The sequence below is a fragment of the Antrostomus carolinensis genome, unplaced genomic scaffold, assembly GCF_000700745.2.
Source record: "Antrostomus carolinensis isolate BGI_N321 unplaced genomic scaffold, ASM70074v2 scaffold41417, whole genome shotgun sequence".
NCBI classification, from domain to species: Eukaryota; Metazoa; Chordata; class Aves; order Caprimulgiformes; family Caprimulgidae; genus Antrostomus; species Antrostomus carolinensis.
This window is the reverse complement of record NW_010328892.1, coordinates 1-14,048: the sequence shown is the minus strand read 5'-3', so window position 1 is coordinate 14,048 and position 14,048 is coordinate 1. Positions and strand designations below refer to the sequence as shown.

Below are 14,048 nucleotides of genomic sequence, written 5' to 3'. Positions count from 1 at the left end.
TTGCTCCCCGTTTCTCTACCTTTCCCCCTGCCAGCAGCACAGGGGGCAGGGAACGGGGGTTCAGTCAGTTCACCTCTGTCACTCTTCCCAGCGTGGAAGTCCAGGAACAAGATGTTCCAGAGCGAGCTTTCCATGGAGTCATGGACCTCTGGGCTTAGCTCCCAGCTCTGGCATGGGGACATCTATGGGCTGCAGATGGACCCCGGGTCCAGTGCATCTCCTTACCCCAACTCTGGCATCGAGAGACTCTCAGGGTCTCAATTCAGTTACACTTGCCCTTGGGCTCAGCTTTCTGCTCCAGCGTGGGGTCTTCCTCCTCCTCCTCCTCCCCCTCCTCCCCCACATGTGGGTCTCTGCTCCACTGTTGAACCTCCCTGAGCTGCAGGGGCCTCCTTTGCCCTCTACTCCATGTGGTTGAACTGGGTATCTGAGGTTCTCTGTCCTCCTCCTCCTTCCTCCTGGCAATGAAGCTCTCTCTGTTCAGGCCAATGGTCTTTTGTTCAGGTCAATGGCCTCTCCTCCAGGTTCTTGCCACCGTCTTTTCAGGACAGTCCTTCCCCTCATGAATATGGATTTGCAGAGGCATTTTCTGTTGCTCATTGGCTCAGCCTGGGCTGGGGGGATTCACCTTGGAGCCAGGGAGTTTTCACTCTCATGAGGTGGCCCCTTCCCCCACTGCCAAAACCTCCCCCCTCAAACCCAACACACTGGTATATTACCTTCTCGCAATCAGCAAGAGACAGTGTAAGTAAGTAGAAAACAAAATCAGGAATCAGAAACTGTTATGGAAAAGACAGTTTCTTTCCGATACTGTTTACAGTGGAGGGCAGTTGGATGTAAAAATGACACAGCCTAAGGCTGTAAGGAAGGAAGTACAGCGTTTGAGGCACTACAGTCTCCTGCAGCAATACTTCACACCATCTCATTTGTTGTTGTTTTTGTGACAGATAAACAAATGTGCTGAGTAACAGCTTTGGTTTCTTTTCAGGACGATCTACACAAAACTCATAACTCTACGTCAGCCACTGATGGACTCTCTGCAAGTTCATTTATAGAATATCCAAAGTACAAGCCATTTATTAATTCAGACTTGCTGCGCTCCCCACAGAAACCAGTGATTCCATATCCTGAAAGCAACAGCAGAGGTAATAGTTCAGCAAAGTTGTTTTCTGAGCTGTTTCCAAATCATGTGGTGAAATACTGTATGTCCACACCTACAAAGGCTGCAGTCTTTTTATTCTGTTACCACTTCCCAGTGATGTGCAGGCCACTTGTCTTGTAGGTCCTTTGCACTTCTCTTTCTGAAAAACACCTAATGAAAGAGGTAATTAATACAGCTAAAGAAGGATGCTCCTCAGGAGTAGAGAGCTGTAAAATTGGCCAAATACGCTGTGAAATTGTCCTGACATGTTTTCTTTGCCCCTTCTTTGGTCCTCCTCTCCCTCAGTCTTTCCTCTTCTGAGTTCACAGCTGAGTTTGAAACAAGGAGACTTTAGTCCCAAAGATTATTTGGAGCAGAGGAAGTTTTGGTGCTATTGCAGTGGGAATGCTTGCCATGGACAGAGAGTGTGGTGAGAATATTTGTTATATCAGTGAAGACTTGGAGCGTACAGAAGGTGTTACGTGGCATAGCGCTGAGCAGAGCCATCACAGCACCAAAAAGGGAGGAGATGTAACTCCCATTTATTATTCCCTGTTTCTGAGCTGTTACTTCTCTCTCCTTTCCCACTCTGGTCATGGTGTTCATTTCCAGGTAAACAGATTGGTCTTGACCTGACATAAACAAAACCATTCTCGGTTAGTTTTCTGTTGTTTTAGTGAATTGGGTTGTCATGCAATGAGACCCACTCCAGAGCTGCCTGGGGGTCAGCACAGGAGGCAGCACGGGCAGCTGGGAGGGTAGAGCGGGACTGACCTTTTGGTATGAGCTGGTTGGCTCAGGGTCATTGCAAAAACACTCCCTTCAAGACTGGAGTTGCATGAAGGCTTAAGGGTATGAAAAAAAGAATATTTTTTCATTATAGGGTGAAAAGTGAGAAAGATTTAGGGTAAATCCTAATATTACCCAAACTAAGTAAAAAAAAAAAAAAAAAAATCAGCATGGTAGGCTTAAGCTCCTGTTCCAGTAACATAATTTATATCTGAATTACTAGAGACTGCTACATTAGTGACCTAGTAGATAAAATCTGAATTCCTGAAGTGCTATTTAAAATGCAGTATATGCTCTCACACGCTCAACACCATCAGTTTGGAGAGTGCCATTTACACAAAACTAAAACAACCTTGTGACAGATAAAAAATTGGATGTGCAGGAAGGAGCTTCCCTGTGAAATACGGATGCAGGTGTATTTTTGTAGATTGTGTTGCATTAGTGACAAGCTGTTGGCTTCCAAGTTTTTACTCGGCAACTTTTTTCAGGCAGGGAATCTGCCAAATCTGAGATAAGCACAGGTGGAGCGAGACAATCTGATAGATTATGTCCCTTTTTAAAAATTATGAAATATCTTAATTTAAAAAAAATGTTTAAATATGAAAATTAAAATCCTGAAAATTAAATCTAACAGACAGATGATCCAATATCTGACTCTCTTTGCATAGACTTTAAAAATGCAGAAATGTTCTGGAGAGTATATTTTAGTAAAGTTAAGGCTATGGGTATTAAATTCAGATGAGAATGTAGATTTGATTGTTCTTGGGGGTTTTTAACGCTCCTCCCACCTCCCTATTTAAAAAAAAAAAAAAAGCATATTGAAAAATCCTGAAATTGTGTTTAGAAAATTCTGCTTATTTTGGTTTGAATTTCTGTGTTGTGTATGTTGTGTCTCAGCGTACAGAGTTGGTTTTAATACTCTGCTAAGGATGACTGGATGATACTTGGCTTTGTGTTGGCTCTCTCCTTTATTATTTGTTTCTTGAATTGATCCATTCCTGTATTTTGTTAGTTGTTACTGTAAATATACAGAGATTTCAGTTTAGCTCTGAGGATAACAGTAACAAAGCTGTTTATAATTTCAGCTGTGCCCATTTAAACTCAATCCTGGTAACAGTATCATAAGCAGGAAGAAGAGGGCACAGCTGGTGACTCTGATCCTGCAAAGGGGGCCAAAATAGAACTTCTCCTTAACTGTGGTTGCTGTCACCCACTTCTTATTTACTTACCAGCTACCTTAAAGCAGGTGGATGTTGTTGATGTGATACTCCAATGTGCTATTCTGCCTTTCAAGATTTCATGAGTTTTTACTCTGGAAAACTCATTCTGATAATTATTTTTTTTCCTTTTTTTTATCATCTGATGCTCAAACAAATACTCAGTCTCAACTTTTTGGTGCTCGTGGATTTGGTAATAAAGGTGGTGCATTCTTTCTCTAGGGTGGCTTTAAGCACAAAGGAGTGGGTTAACGTGACCTCAGGGATTAGTCTGCTATAGGAACTGTCTGTACAGGTGTTCCTGTGTTTCACTTTAACAGGACTGGATAGAGGAAAGGGGGAAAGGGCTTATCATTGTGGTTCCCTTTGCAAAATCAAACAATACAGCTGAGAGACATAATACACCAGATTACCAGCAGATGGTCTAATTGTAAGGTGATGCGAGTTGTATTACAACTGCTTTTCCTTTTGTGGTGATGAATATATACAAAGGTTTTGTTGAGTAATTGTTAAAGCAGGGAATGGAACAGAAAGAGGGAAAGTTGTTAAGCTCAAAGGAGATGTGTGTCTTCTGGGGGAGGAAGGGAACATAAGTGCAAAACCAGGAGAATTAAATCAGAGCAGCCACTTAGAGAAATAAACGTTTTATAGCCCATCTAGTAGCTAACTTGTTCTGATCTGTGACCATTCATAGCAGCGTTGTGTATTTGTTGTGCTAGCACTTGTAGAGGAATAATAATATAGAGAACTGCCACTGTTTTAACTCTCTAGTTGTGACCTTTCGTTTCCTTTTGAAAGAGAGTCAGAAGATGCACTGTTTGCACTTAATCTACAGCATATTTACATGCCTTGTTCTTGGAAACGGATTTATCTTTCCCAAATGTTTCAGATGCGCCAAGGGCATCTATTAATTTCAGACTGGTTTTAGAATCGGTTGTGGTTTAAAGGGAAGCAGATTTTAATTCCTGGAAGGAGTCTAGAATGCTGGTAAAGAACACTGTGACTTTCTTACATAACATGCTTTTATAAAAGCATTTCAAGTTCAATGTTATCTTGAAGTGGTGATTTAATAGCATCTAACAAAAGGTACTTGTTCAATTACAGCAATATTTTCTGCTCTGAAGAATCTCCAGGAAAAAATTCATCGCCTGGAGTTGGAACGGCTTCAGGCGGAGGAGAATGTAAAACACCTCAGCAGAGAAACAGCAGACTACAAAAAGGTTCTGAGTGAACAAATGCAACACAAAGAGCATGACAAGACTGAAGCGTCAAAGAAAAATCAAGGTTGTTTGCAAACGTTATATAGATACTACAGAACACTGATGGGAATGAAACTTAAGTTTTATCAAGGCATAAAGCTATTTTAATTTACTTTGTTTGGCATCTTTTACTTTGCAGTGACACATGGAGTTAGGAAGGAATAATTTTAAAAGCATACTTTGTTTTAGGGATTTGCATGTATACAGAAGTTGATTGGGTTTAATCAGTGGACTTCTTTACATAGTCCTTTTCGTGTTTGTTTTGGAACTGTCTTGAAAACAGGAACGAGCAGTGCATGATTTCCCTTTTCTGCCTTCTGTTATCTTCAGAACTGGCTTCTCAGCTGGCAGCTGCCGAGTCTCGGTGCGGCCTTTTAGAGAAGCAGCTGGACTACATGAGAAAAATGATCCAGCATGCAGAAACTGAGAAGTTGCATCTCTTGGAGAAACAGGTCTGTTCTCAACATTATTTCAGGGTTAAATTATAAAAAATCATTAACTATGTCATGATTTTTTGGAGTTACTGTAATTTTATTATCTTTAAGTGTGGATGTCTGTTTCAGCTGGCCTTGGTATACTTGGAAATACCAATTAGGTGTGGATAATTTCCCTACTTAAATCTTCCAGTCTTATCAGGAGCCTGGTGTTTTCTGCCTTGGTGCATCTGTCCCTAAGGCAATTTCATAGGCTCTGCTGCTCAGAGGAATTGTTTGCTTCTGTGTGACTGGTTTACTGCAGTAGTTCATCCTTATCCCTCAGTATGGGGTCCCCTGTGCCACTGGGAAAAAAAAAAACAAAACCCTCCCTTTTGTGTTTACACTCTTCAGATCTGTGGGGATTTTCTTTACTAGTACTGCTTTTGATAAACTGGGGATGAAATACTAGTTCTGTAGAAATAATAATAACATTTTTGTTTCCCACCACTAATGACTTTGAGATTTGCCCTTTATCTAAAATGAGCTTGAATTTTGTTTTATAGGAGTGTGGATCACCTGGAGCTCTCTGTTCATTGGTTACTGTGGCTGTCCTATTCCAGTCTGTTAAATATCTAATGAAGAAAATAAAATTAAGAGAGCTCTCCCTAATAGCTGAGGAGTGAGGGGTTGTTACCACATTGGGTTCGGTGGGAGGAGTGACTCTGCAGAATTCTCTCTCATCTGAATCTTTCTGGATGTGAGGTTCCCAACGTTGATGGATCAATGGTGCAGTTGCTCCCTAATCGTAGCACCATCTAAAATTGCACAGAGGAAGTGATAGTTCCTTTGGGCTGCTTCTGGGCCCCCTTTGTGCTGCAGACACAGGGCTTACTGCAGACTGTCTTGTTCTGTCGTGCTTATAATTGTTTTGCTTTTCACTTTTCCCTTCAAGGGTTCGTTGGAGAGAGATCGACTTCTTGATCAATCACATGTTCAGTCTAAGTTGGAAAAGCTGGATATGCTGGAAAAAGAGTACAGCAGACTCACCACAATGCAGTCCATAGCAGAGGTCTGTCGTTTGGACTGGGTGCTGTATTGGGTTTATCTTGTTTATTGTAATCAGCACTTTATAGCTAAATGTCAGTAATAAAGCTGAGCAAAACTTTATGCTGTAGTGAAAGGCAGCAACTAAACATGTTTTTAAAGCTGAAGCGTAAAAGCTTGCAGTTATTGCTGGAGGTCTGCATGGCCAGGTAGGTTTTCAGTGACCGCACTTGGTTTCACCCTGAGGGTGTCTGTTGGTGTTCCTCAGTTGTGGTCAGTTGGTGCACAGGCACACAGGGTTGCAGGTGTTCCAAGCTCCCAGCTTCTGAGTTGCCTTACTGAATGTTAGCAATTATATTCTGGTATGACTCAGATTTGACTTGACTTGTGTGGGCTTGATGTGTTTGTTTCTTGTTTTAGCTACTTGCCTTTCTCCTCAAGAAACACAATTCTTACTAGTTATTTACGTGCAGAATTCTGGTATTGCAGGCCTCTAGCACTGGCTGTCGGTGGGTTTGAACCAGTCTGCCTCTTCAGGATTCCTTTTGATTCGGTAGCTTTTAAAAGTTCAGCGTGACTGTGTCTGGTCATATTTTCTCTCTGTACTCTCTGTGGTGTTGGCTTCTGAAGTTCAGTCCACATCCTACCTGTTTCTGCTGCTGTAGAGAGACCAGAGGACTCCCAAGCCTGGGAACTACAGAGTGCTTAACCAGGGAGACACTTCCACTTGCAAACTTCTCCCCTGCCCCTCCAAAAGGAGCAGACTGTACATGATTAGATGGTGGTGTTGAGGACAGCTCTGGACTTTGTCAACATTGTAGGCTTGCTACCCTGCACACTAGCTCTTACCAGGTGCTGAAGTAGATGGTGCTTTTCCAGGAGTACATAAGGAGGTGTATGATAGTAAAACTGTAGCTAGTTGGTCTGCTGCAGGATATTTAGATGCTACAACTATTCTTGGAAGTCCTTGACCCAAGGCAGCTGTAACAGGCCAAGATCTTGACACACCCTGTTGTTGTGAACTGCAGTTGTGGAGTGCAAGTGCCTCATTGCTCACCTGGGCTGGACGCTTGCAAAGAGATGGGTGTCTCCTGGGCCTTGTTCACTGACAGTAGCAGTAGGTTCCTCTAGAGTCAGAGTTGAAATAACTGGTTCAGCAACTGGAATTCCTTTCTGAAGGGCTTTTACCAAGTTTTTGACTGGTAGCAGCTGAAGTTTGGTGGGGCTGGGTTGTCTTTTTGTACCTGACTAGAGAAAATAATTATTTCCTAATGTTTTTGTTTGGTGTTTTGTTTTGGTTTTGTGTTTTGTTTTGTTTTTTTTTCCCCCAGGATCAAATTAGGTTTCTTTGATTCTTTGATATCTTTAGGGACCATTGGATGTCACAATTAAATCTGTTGTAATGGAATTGGGTGTTAAATTCACAGAATTATGAATTAATTCAAGGAAATGAGCGAGATCTGGATTTAGTTGTAACTAAAAGTCATTTTCTTTGTGATTGTAATGCTGTCATGAGCCACTTCCTGATGGACAGGTCTGCCTGCCTCTGTGCTTGCAGGCTGTTTCTATGTGAGCATCCATGTGCTGAGTGTTACCTGCTAGTCCTGAAAGGGTGACTGCACACTTTGCTCAAAACAGTTGAATCCCTTCAATCTCTGCTTTAGTTGTGGCAAGGCCACAGGAATGTTTGCAAGTTTAATTTGAAGCAAGAAATAGATCAGAAAGACTGTTTCCATACATAGTGTGCTGAAATGGATGGGAAGTGGTGGGCTGACTACTCGTGAGCAAGCAGTGACTTAACTGCCTCTGATTTCAGACACTGCCAGAACACAAGTTGTGTGTGGGTCTTACTGAGAGCACGTAATCTCTGCAGAGCCACTACTACCTGGCCCTATAAATATTGCCTTCAAGCAATTTGCCAATGTTCATATTGGTTGTAAAAAGGAAATGCTGAGTCTCCCATTCATGTGAAGTACACCTAATCGGAGTACTGGCCTCAAAAGCATTTCCTGGTGTGTGTTTGTTGCAGCTGTGGTCCCATAATGCAGTCTCTGGATAGCTGCCCGAGAGAGTCTGACCGTGTCTGTGTCAGAGGATGGAGTGAGGGGCTGGGGTTGTACCTAAAAGTGCAGTTTGGGCTCTGGTCTTGCATGTGGCTGGATGGGCAGAATTTGAATGCACATGTAGATGACACATTTTGAAGAGCTGTAGTTGGTAGTAATCAATCTTTTCTTAATGCCAACAATGAGACTTAATCAAACCCCACCATTCTGTGAACAACAGAAGTAATGAATCCTGAGTCCTCACGTGCTGTTGTGGCTGTAGGCTCACTACACCTCTAGTTTTCCTTCTGACCTCTAATTGCCAGGTGGTGAGAAGCAGCACCTGCCCTGTTCCAGCTGGGTATGTGCTGACTGCTCAGATGTCCAGCAGGTGCTAATTTGCAACGTAGTGAAGTACAGAGATAAAAGCTGTCTTCACACTGGAGGCATTTCCTCTCTGGTGGAACTAATTTGGATCCCAAAAGCCTATTTTTACAAAATTTGGGTGTTCTGTATGTTTGAGGTCTCATACCTTTCTGTCTTTTTTTGGTTAAAGTTGCTTGAGGGATGGGATGCCATCCAGAGGGACCTGGACAACCTTGGGAAGTGGGCCCTTGTGAGCCTCATGTGGTTCACCAAGGCCAAATGCAAGGTCCTGAACCTGGGTCAGGGCAGCCCCCGTTATCAATACTGGTGGTGAAGACATTGAGAGTAGCCCTGCAGAGAAGGACCTGGGGGTTCTGGGGGATGAAAAGCTGGACGTGGGGCTGTTCAGCCTGGAGAAGAGAAGGGTCTGGGGGACCTTTTAGCAGCCTTCCAGTACCTGAAGGCGCTACAAGAAAGCTGGGGAAGAACTGTTCACAAGGGCATGTAGCAATAGGACGAGGGGTAACAGTTCTAATCTAGAAAAGGGCAGATTTAGGTTGGATATTAGGAAAAAGTTCTTCAATAGGAGGGTGGTGGATCATTGGAACTGGTTGCCCAGAGAGGTAGTGGAGGCTCCATCCCTGGAGATATTCAAGGTCAGGCTGGATGGGGCTCTGAGCAACCTGATCTAGTAAGGATGTCCCTGCTCACTGCAGGGGGGTTGGACTAGATGACTTTTGAAAGTCCCTTCCAACCCAAACCATTCTGTGATTCTCTAAGCCGGCAATGTGCACTCGCAGCCCCGAAGGGCAATAACCGTATCCTGGGCTGCATCAAGAGGAGTGTGGCCAGCAGGTCGAGGGAGGGGATTCTGCCCCCCTACTCCATTCTAGTGAGGCCCCACCTGGAGTACTGTGTCCAGCTCTGGAGTCCTCAGCACATGACAGACATGGACCTGTTGGAGCAAATCTAGAGGAGGCCACAAAAATGGTCAGAGGGCTGGAGCACCTCTCCTATTAAGAAAGGCTGAGAGAGTTGGGGCTGTTCAGCCTGGAGAAGAGAAAGCTCTGAGGAGACCTTATTGTGGCCTTTCAATACTTGAAGGGGGCCTAAAGATGGAAACAAGACTTCTTAGCAGGGCCTTTAGCAATAGGAAAAGGGCTAATGGTTTTAAACTAAAAGAGGGGAGATTCAGACTAGATATAAGGAAGAAATGTTTTATGCTGAGGGTGGTGAAGCACTGGAACAGGTTGCCCAGAGAGGTGGTAGATGCCCCATCCCTGGAAACATTCAAGGCCAGGTTGGATGGATCTCCGAGCAACCTGATCTAGTTGGAGATGTCCCTGCTCATTGCAGGGGGGATGGACTAGATGAGCTTTAAAGGTCCTTCACAACCCAAACCATTCCGTGATTCTATGAGTGAGTTGATTGCATAAAACTTAATTTCCCTTAGAAAACAAGCAAAAATAGCCATTGAAATATTTTATTTCTCTTTTTTCATGGAAAACTTTTGCAGGGATCTGTGGTGAGTGAGCAGAGTGGTTTTTCAGGCAGCCCAGTGCTGACCTGCAGCGTGCTTCCTGTGCTGTGCTGCCTCATGTGACAGGCAGTGTGGCTGGAGAGCATCAGTGCTCGCTGCTAGCTGGCCCTCTGGCTTCTCCCTATCAAGTGATGGACCAAGAGTCTGCATAGTACTTTATACATAAAGAAGGAAAAACAATATTTTGTGAATATAACTTGGACAGGTCGTTTCTAACAGGGTCTGTCAATGATGACACAGTGGGATATGCTCTTGCTGTGCAGTTTGAGCTGCACACTGCAGCTACGCAGCTGGCTGGGTGAGTGCTCACTCATTGCAGGACAGAGACATTAGCCCAGCCTCGTGTCAGGGCTCAGTTCAAACAGAAGATTTGCTTTAGTATTCTATTTTAGTAAAATTCTGCTTAACAGGTTAAACAGCTTTGTGAGACTGGCCACATGGAAATCAAGAATTGTGCTGCATGCTGTAAAGGGCAGAAGATTATTTCAGGTTACCTGGAATATATCTCATTTGAGTGGGGAAAAAAAAGTAGTCAAAAGGGCTCTTTTATTCAACAGCAAAAGTTGGTTCCTTTGTGCCTTTGTCCTCAATGTTTATCCAGGGTTTTGCCTTTTCACACCTTTGTGTAACAGCCGGTTACATTAATCTTGCAGTTAATGCTTTACCTCATTTTAAATGCTTTATAAAAACCACAAGTGTGCAAATATAACTGTTTCTTTAAATTTTATGCTTTTCTGCCTTAAGTTTGATTAGTGGCTCTGTGAATAATCACTCCTTGGGGGAAGAGAAGGGAAGTTGTTTTGTGTCCTGGAGCTCTGGATCTTTTTTCACTGTGCTGTATAAATTCATAAAGTTATTTGGTAACTTTCACATTGGGAGTTTAAGGAAGTAATCCTGCTTAAACAAGGTTTTCATCTTGTTGGAGAGTTTACAAAGAAATTTGGTCCTTTCCTCTTAACTCTTTTATTTGAAAAGGGCTTTCAAAAGAGTTCTTACATGTTTTAGCACAAAGATGAAATCACTTAAATTTTACTTAAAAGATCTCTAAGGCTTATAAACTTTCCTCCTTCTTCTTTATTAGAAAAGTGTCTAGATGTTAAAAAATTCTTCTAAGAGTAAATTGCAGATATTAGTAAAAATACCATTAGTGTTCTAAATAAAGCAGGTCTTCTCTCAGCTTATAATGGTACATGATAAACCTTTGTTAGCCTTTTTGTAGTCCAGAATCCTTCAGGATAATGTGCACAAAACAACCTACTTTCTAGTTTTTTATTGTTGTTTCTTTGGTTTTTTACAACTGAAGGGAAAGGCAGCCTCGTGTATTGCTCTCCCTGTAGGCTGCAACTTAAATTCAAAGGCCAATTGTGGAAATAAAAATAGAAAAATCAATTAAGTTTTAAGCACAAGCACTTGACTACTGTATTAATGCCTATACAGACAAAAGGTCAGCTGAAGTCTTCTCTTAGCTTTAAGTTGTAAATTGAGCTCATATACTTTTGCTCAAGCTCTTAGTATTGTAGGCTTCAGGGAAAAAAATAATGGTTTTATTAGTAATGCTATTGTTTTTATTCAACTTTGACTAGAAAAAAATGAAAGAGCTGGAACAGAAGCTTCAGGAGGAAGAACACGCAAGGAAGCTTGTTCAGGAAAAAGCAGCTGAGGTAACCAACAGGAAATTTCTTTTGTACTGGTATGCACTGCAATTAGCTCTTCCTTTCCATCAGCTTTGAACTAACTTGCTGAAAGTGCTGCTTGTATCCAGAATAATGAAAATGTTTTAGTTGTCTGTTAACTGTTTGCCCCAGGATCAGTTGAGCAGGGTTGGGTGGCTGGACTTCCCTAACATTTTGTGAATTGTAAAGCACAGCTGATGTTCTGGCACTTGCCTGCATGGGAGTAATGCAGTTAAGACTAATTCTCTAACTTGCTAGGACTAGTGAGTAGGAGTAGTGCTACCAGAGGAAGTATTCTTATTTGATGTTTAAATTGCCCTTGGACAGCAGAAACATCCTAAAAACATGCAGCTCTTGCTTTCAGAGAGCCTGTATTTTAAAAATCCTTGGTTTTGCAATTCTCAGCTTACTGTCCTTGATTATCTATGAATATGATTCCAGTAACTCCTCTTGTTCCCTCAATTAAAGCTTCAGACAGGCCTGGAAACCAACAGACTACTGATTCAAGCAGCATCACCATTGCTTTCTCCAAAAGCAAGAAAACCCAGGAAAAAAACTAAGCAGCCAGAGAAGGTAACATGGGGGGAAGAGAAGGGCAATTATTGAAGAGTTAAATGAGGGTGTGTGCATGCAATCAGGAAGGTAGGTTGCTTCCGTTATTACAAAGCAAAGGGCAAATGGGTTTGCTGTAGTGTCATCTTTGGTAAACGTTTCTCTCTTCTCTCCTCCAGAAATGCTCTCGTACAAGCCGTCTCACCACGCAGCCCCATTACAGACTGTGTCTGGGTGATGTACCCTTCGTAGCTGGGAAGGTGAGCTGCTTAATTCCAAAGCTTAATTGCTCAGTAGCTTCAGCTCCTGAAGTGGCTTTGGCTTGGTGCACTCCTGACACCCAGTGGTCAGATCATTTCATTTGCTTTGACTCTTCCAGTTTGTCTTCAAAAGGCTTGTTGAATATGGATAACTTGCTGATGCAGCATTTCCAAAAAAATTGGGTCTTCTCTGTGCTGCTAGTCAGGCTGCTCTTGTTGGCCCTTATTCATTCAAACAAAAAATACATTCTTGGCAGCAAATATTACTGTTTCTAAACGTTCTCTATTATTATCAAGCAGGTTGTTGACACTGCCAGTTAAAAGAAGTCTCTGTAACTTTTCCTTCCAGTCTACCAGTCCCAGTCATTCAGTTGGTGCCAACGTGCAACATGTCCTACACCTGATGAAACAACACACGAAAGCTTTGTGTAACAGTCGTGTGCTAAATGATACTCCACTAGCAAAACCCATCAGTACTGGTCAGCCTGCCAGCAAAAGCAGAAAGCCATCCCTGCCAAAGGAATCTTCTTCATCCCAGGAAGAGCTCTCGGAAGTGCTGCTGACTTTACAAGATGAATTTGGGCAGATGAGTTTGTGAGTTTGGCATGTTCTCCATTGCAGATTATGACTGTAGATGCTTTATATTTTTGCCTTTTGCTTTAAACTTGGAAGGTTTTTTTCCTGAGAAAGGATTTCATTTTGGGGAGTCTCTGGCATATAATCTCTCTGTTCCTCTGGCTGCGGAGGCTGTCATTTATTTTTGCAGTTAAAAAATTCCGATAAACAGTCTGGACTGCTTACCTGTTTTTATATGCAGCAGTATCAAATTTGTGAGGGGTCAGGGAAAAGTGAGGTAACAGCCCCTGATGCAATGGACAAATCCCATGTTAAAGGACAGCTTTACTAGTCGTTTTGCTTGTCCTGGTTAATGGAACCCGAATTGTTTGTACAGATACTCACAATAGTAACTCAGTGAGTGCCAAGACTGTGCCCTCAAGGGGTTACTTGGTCACTTTAAATGTGTGAAGCTACTTATGTTATTGAGATTTAACGTTGCAGCTGCCTGCCACCAAGATATGCTACTGTAATAACGCTGCTGAGCAGCAACACTGTTCTTACTGGTTTGTTTTGGCACGTTGAATGTGTCTGGCTGCTGATGCTACAGTTTCCTAGGAGTGTTATTTCTGATCTGGGTGTACAAGCGCTAGAAGCCAAGGGAGTCTGATACAAGCTTTGTTCTGTCTGGATTCCATGCTAGTGATCACCAGCAGCTGTCAAAGCTTGTCCAAGAAGCCCCGACCATTGCAGTGAGGGAAGATCTGGAGAGGGAACTTGAGGCGCTGGTGGGAAGGATGGAAGCAAAGGCAGACCAGATCAGCAAAGTCCGCAGGCATCGGTTGCAGGTGAGTTACTTCTGATTATTGTGGTGGTTTAACCAACAGTGGGACCATGTGGTCCTGCACTCACTCCTCCCACCCAGTGAGGTGGGATGGGAGTCACAAAGGGGCACGGATAAGAATGAGGACAGGGTTGGCTCACTCACCAGTTATGGTCATGGGCAAAACAGGCTTCACTTGGGGAAGAAAAATCAACTTAATTTGTTGCCAATCATCCGAGCCACACAGTGATAGAACAACCACATCTTACAACACCTTCCCCCACCCCTCCCTTCTTCCTGGGCTCACATCACTTTGCTCCCCATTTCTCTAACTTCCCACCCAGCGGCACACGGGGCAGGGAATGGGGGTT

General features: G+C 43.0%; 1 protein-coding gene across 1 annotated transcript; it reads left to right on the top strand.

Moving 5' to 3' along the window:
* Positions 1-988: 988 nt before the first annotated feature.
* CEP57 (centrosomal protein 57) lies at positions 989-13,702 on the top strand (the record flags this gene model as incomplete). The annotated part of the gene is made up of 9 exons (XM_029086056.1): positions 989-1,145; positions 4,252-4,431; positions 4,737-4,858; positions 5,775-5,891; positions 11,398-11,475; positions 11,956-12,060; positions 12,219-12,299; positions 12,649-12,893; positions 13,558-13,702. Coding segments are annotated over 9 exons (1,230 nt in total), but the record flags the coding sequence as incomplete, so codon positions are not given.
* Positions 13,703-14,048: the final 346 nt, after the last annotated feature.